This window comes from Echinops telfairi, unplaced genomic scaffold, assembly GCF_000313985.2.
Source record: "Echinops telfairi isolate 266 unplaced genomic scaffold, ASM31398v2 ScPeMD7_36;HRSCAF=134, whole genome shotgun sequence".
Lineage (NCBI taxonomy): Eukaryota > Metazoa > Chordata > Mammalia > Afrosoricida > Tenrecidae > Echinops > Echinops telfairi.
In genome coordinates, this window is record NW_022103934.1 from 1,548,308 (window position 1) to 1,553,643 (window position 5,336).

The 5,336-nt window shown below is 56.0% G+C and overlaps 1 protein-coding gene across 1 annotated transcript in view; it reads left to right on the forward strand.

Annotated features, from left to right (window-relative positions):
- The window catches only part of ZGLP1 (zinc finger GATA like protein 1), a 3,359-nt gene extending 2,350 nt beyond the window's left edge, over positions 1-1,009 (forward strand). Inside the window, exons 2-4 of the mRNA XM_013008366.2 lie at positions 256-342; positions 519-644; positions 799-1,009. Of these exons, the coding sequence (XP_012863820.2) occupies positions 256-342; positions 519-644; positions 799-958 (373 nt within the window). The 3' untranslated portion in view covers positions 959-1,009. The remainder of the gene's footprint in view (positions 1-255; positions 343-518; positions 645-798) is intronic.
- The last annotated feature ends 4,327 nt before the right edge of the window (positions 1,010-5,336 follow it).

Here is a 5,336-nt window from a genome sequence, read left to right on the forward strand (position 1 = left end):
CCTTGCTAACCAATCCCGCTTCTCCATTTAGACCACCCCGGAGGTGTCCTAGCACCCCCTTCCCCCCCACTGAGTCACCCCGCCCCCAGCTTCCTCTGCTGAGAGGCTTTGCCATCTGTCTCCTTGCCTGGCTTTTCCTCTGCTGGGGATCCAGGGCTGGCCCAGAGCTGAACCCCGCCCCCCAAGCTGTTTCCACCACTGGCTTCCTGTATCCCCTCACATTTGACCTTTGGCCTCTGTCCCTTCAGGGCCCAGGCGCTGTGCTTCCTGTAAGACCCAGAGGACCCCGCTCTGGAGAGATGCCGAGGATGGGACCCCTCTCTGCAATGCCTGTGGTATCAGGTCCTCAGATTGGAGGCGGGAGGTCCCCACCCCCACCCCCCACCTCCTACTTAGCCAGCATGAGACAGCGGGAAGGGAAACACCCACCTCTAGGTGAAAAGTGGCTTCCTCGTGGTGGTTTCTGGGGCCCCGCTGCATCCTGAATGGTAGTTTCTTGTTCCCATCCTCCCCCTCAGGTACAAGAAGTATGGTACCCGGTGCTTCACCTGCTGGTTGGTGCCCAGGAAGAGTGTGCAGCCCAAGAGGCTCTGTGGAAGATGTGGGGTGTCCTTGGGCTCCCACCAAGGCCCACCTCAGGGAGGGTGAGACCTTGTCCACCCGGCCCAGCTTCTATTTCTGCTTCCCCGGGAGGGGCAGGGAAAGCGCCTGGGTGTCCTGAGGGCCGTTTCTAAAATGGAGAGGGGACAAGGACCGGGCAACAGTTCTGATCGGCTGGCTTCCTCTCTGCTCCTCCAGACCCAGGAAGCCTAAATGGAAGATTCTGGCCCCAGGCCCCAGAACCCCTCAGGGAGAAGAAAGGACGGAGGCCTCTGTCCCCGGGGAACGTGAAACCCCTCCTCAATCCCTGCTCCAATCATTGTGGGCTGAACCCCACCTCCAGAAATGCTCGAAGTAGCAGCAATGGTTGCTGGAACAATAGTGACAATAAAGAGTTAAGCATCTCTGAGAGGAAGGGCAGTCTGATTTGGGCACCCCACCTGGGTCCCCCACCTTCCTGTTCTCCAGCCCAGGCACACAGGGCAGGTGTGTGCTCCCTGGGGCTCTGCGAGAGGGGCCCAAGTAGTCACTAACAGGCAGCTTGACCACAAAGTCGAGTCCAGGGAAACGGCTTGCCCACCAGCCACGTGCACGGTGTACAGACACACACGCACTTGAGCTGCAAGCACTGGCCAAAGGGGAGACTGACAGAGACAGACAATTGAGTCAGTCCATGTGCCCACAGAGTGTCCCCTGCACGGCAGGCCAGGCCAGTCCTACCAGACCTTTCTTATGTATCAACAACCCCCACTCCCACCCCACCGAAGCCAGGTCCTAAAGCAGTGGTGGGAAAGGCTTGTGGAGAAAGGCCTGAGGCCCAGACCCCCTCAGCCCAAGCAAGGATTCCTGACTCGGTCCCTCCCTTTCTCCTCAGACCGCCTGATGACTGCCACCACTCATCACTTGCTGAGGCTCAGCTTCACTGTGGCCTCCTCCGAGAAGCCTCCCTGGACCACCCAGTCCATAGCCCCACCCTCAGCTCCGTTCCATCTCTATCGCAGCCCCTTTTGGGCTCCTCCTTGTCAGGGCCCATCCCCATCGAGTCAGTCCCAACCCATAGCAGCCCTGTGTACACTCAAACTAAACACTGCCCGGTCAGGTGTCATCCTCACAGCTGTTAGGTCTGAGCCCATCTTTGCAGCCGCTGTGTCCGTCCATCTAGTTGAGGGGTCTTTTGGCGGTGGTGGTCTTTTGGTGTTTTTTTGGCTCTCTCCCAAGCGTGCCGTCCTTCTCCAAGGACTTGTCCCTTCTGATGACATGCCCGAAGTCTCACCACCCTGGCTTCTGAGGAACTAAATTTTCCAACACAGACTTGCCCGTTCTCCCGGCAGGCCCGGGTACAGTTAACATTCTGCACTCACCCCAGAACCCAGGTGCATCCATTTTCCTCGGGTCCCCCTTGTCCGGCTGCCCCATGCATGGGAGGGGATTGAAAAATACCGTGGCTTGGGTCAGCGGCACTTTGGTCTTTGAAGCGACACCTTCACGCTCTCCAAAACACCTTAAAAAGATCGGCGGCGGTGGCAGCAGATTTGCCCGATGCAACACGCTGGTGGGTTTCCTTCCGGGAAAAGACATGAGAGTCTGGGGTCGGTGCGCTCTGGTCCAGGGTTATGACGTTTACATGCAACTCCCCCTCTGGACTCTGACTCTCTGTGAGCTACAGTCCCACCTCCGCTGTGCCCTTGCCCATCACACCCACCGCTAGACTTCATCTCCAACTCATGGTGACTGTATAGGCCAGAGCAGAACTGCCCCTTAGGGTTTCCAAGGCTTAGTGGGATAGTCAAGGGTCAACGAACTACAAGGTCAGTAGTTCCATTCCTCCAGGTGCTCAGCCACAGGAAGAAAAGATTTCCAACTTCAGAAACCCTGCTCTACTCCTCTGTCACCCAGGGGGTTAGGGATCAGTGGAGATTTGCTCTGGGGACTCTGGAAGCAAACTCCCACATCTTGCTCCCAAGGAGCAGCTGGTGGGTTCAACTCATCAACCTTTTGGTTAGCAGCCAAGCGTATCATCCCCCCTCCCTGCCACCAAGGCTCCTGTCTGAGCATCACAGGCCTTCCCAGGGGCTGGCATGGAGAGGTCTTTCAGGGATACACATGCAAGTCCCAAGACTGTCTGCTAACGGTGTTGGCTAACTCTTGGCTGTTTGTATCCGTTCATCCAGCCTTTAGGAGCCAACAGCCCTAGTGGTCCAACAGTTAAGTGCTCAGCTGCTCCACACCTGGACATGGGCAGGTGTTTATGGCCACGCTGATTTCCCGAGTGATGTATCAGGCTTGGCTGGTGGCATTGTGGATATGCGTTGGGCTGCTCCCCCAAAGATCTAGCAGTTCAAATCCACCAGCCCACCTCTCAAGAGGAAGACATGGCTCTCGACTCCCCGTGAAGATTTAGTCTTGGAAACTCAGGCAGTCAGTGTGACCTTGCCCTATAGGGTCAACACGGGTCCGGTTCGGCCCAGTGACAGTGAGTCTGTTTCTTGTGTGTGTGTGTGCTGTGGTGCAGCATGAGAAGCCAAGAGAACCTTAAGACATGTGCATTCAAACCCACCTGCATCTCTATGAAAGACAGAGAATGCAATTCACTTCCATAGAGATTGAACGGCCCGGAAAACCCCATCCCACGAGGCAGTGCTGTCCCCTACAGGATCCCCGTGAGTTGGAATCGATGGCAGTACGTTTGGTGTGAGTTGATTCAACATTGATGGAGCAACTCCTGTCGCCAGGGCTCCCACAGAGAGCCTCGGCAGTGCATAGAACAAAGCTTCCCCCCACTCTAGTGGGGCTGATGCCATAGGCTGACAACGAAGAGCGGTTCCACTGTACATCTACTGGAATTCCGTGTAGTGGCCCACGTTACACGGAGAACAACAAAGCCTGGGGGCGGGGGTGGGGCGGGGGATGGGGGAATCCGGAAGGCCCTCGGAGGAAGTGACCTCCGTGGTAAAGACCTCAAGGGCAGCCATGGGACCGAGGTGCAAAGAGCAGTCCTGCAAAGAGAGGACCCTGCATGGACAATGGCCAGAGGCAGGCCGGACTTGATTGGGTCAAGGAATGGGGAGGATGCCAGGGGTGGTGCTAGAGTGAAACGTGGGGACCTGTGAGGCTCGGGGCTGCAGACTGTACCTCACCCAGCCTCACCGCCTTCTGGACCAGACCCCAGTGGTGCCTCTGGCAACCTGTGTCCTGTTAAGTTGGGGTTTAAGTGAAGGGATGGGAGCTGGCCCGGCTGGCTTCCTCTGCAGGCCTCTCTGTTCCTGTTTTTGAGGGAGGAAGCAAGCTGGGGCAGGGGAGGGAGTGGGCCCAGCTGCTGTCTCCTTATGATTTTGAGGGGTATTAGTACGGAGAATGGGGGTGTGCAGCAGAGTTAAGATGGGCCAAGTAGAGAGACCAGTTAGGTAAACCGAGGCACAATAGCTGGGCGCAGGATGGAGGTATCCTGTGCAGTGTGGGTCCTGGGTACAGGCCTGAATAAAAAGAACATCCCAGGGTGCACACCCAGCCCTGCAGCCACTGCCAACATCTACCATCCTGGCAAGCAATTTGGGCTCCACCCATCCTGGCAAGGTGGCCTCAGCTCTGCCCATAAAGGTTCTGTGGAGAAGCCCCTGACGGAGCCCTCCCCCCACCGCCAGGAGTGAGTCCCACTGGCAGGCGCTAATGAACTGAAGGAAGAGATAAGCGCCCATGAGGCAGAGGAAGGAGTTAGCCCCCACCCTTGCTCATAGGTCCCTGAGAGCAGGAAACGGGCACCAGAGGTCAAGCAGCAGGTTCCAGGTCACACCAGGAAAGTCCAGCCTTTAAAAAAAAGAGGGAGGGGGGAGAGGGACCAGACTTCAACCTGAAGCAGGGAACCAGTAGAGAGGTCTGAGGGGCAGCCCCAATCCCAACTACCTGGACAGCCACCCCTCCCCCCAGAGGAATTCTCTTCAGAGGACAGCACGGAAACTACAGCTCAGGGAGAGGGACATGTCTGATCAGAGCACACAGGAGCAAATGAAGGGGAAGGAAGAGAGAGTGGAGCACATCCTGGCCCACCAAGCCTTGAGGACGATATCCCTGCTCAGAGCAGCCAATGCACAGAGAGGACCATAGGGCCGGCCCCACTATGAGGACAAGACGCCCCTCACTGACCCATACCCCTACAGGGGACAACACTGGAGACACAGTGTGGGAATTGCACCCCATCTGATCCCACCACACCGAGAGCAAAACACTAAGGGTGTGCAACAGAACAGCAAGGGGAGCAGAGCAAGGAAATCCCGAAGCAATACCAAAAATAGACTGAGGCCAGGGTGTGGCACCCCATCAGACTCAACTGGAAAACACTCCTAAAGGTCAACAAACAGACCTTGAACTATTTACAGGGTTGGGTTATTTTGTCATTGTTTTTTTTGTTTTATTGCTTGTTTTGTTCTGTCTTGTTTTTTGTGCATATTATTATCACTTTGGGTCTATCTATATAAGATAGGCAGGATAAACAATCTAGAAGAGAAAACAACGGGACCCACGGTTCCAGGGGGACATGGGAGAGGGGGAGTTGGAGAAAGGAAGTGGTGTTAACAAACCCAGGGACAGGGGAACAACAGGTGATCCAAAATCGGTGTCAAGGAGGGTTTAAGAGGCCTGGTAGGGCTTGATCCAAGGCAATGTAGTGGAGGGGAATTACTGAAACCCAAATGAAGGCTGAGCATGATAGTGGGACAAGAGGAAAGTAAAAGGAAATAGAG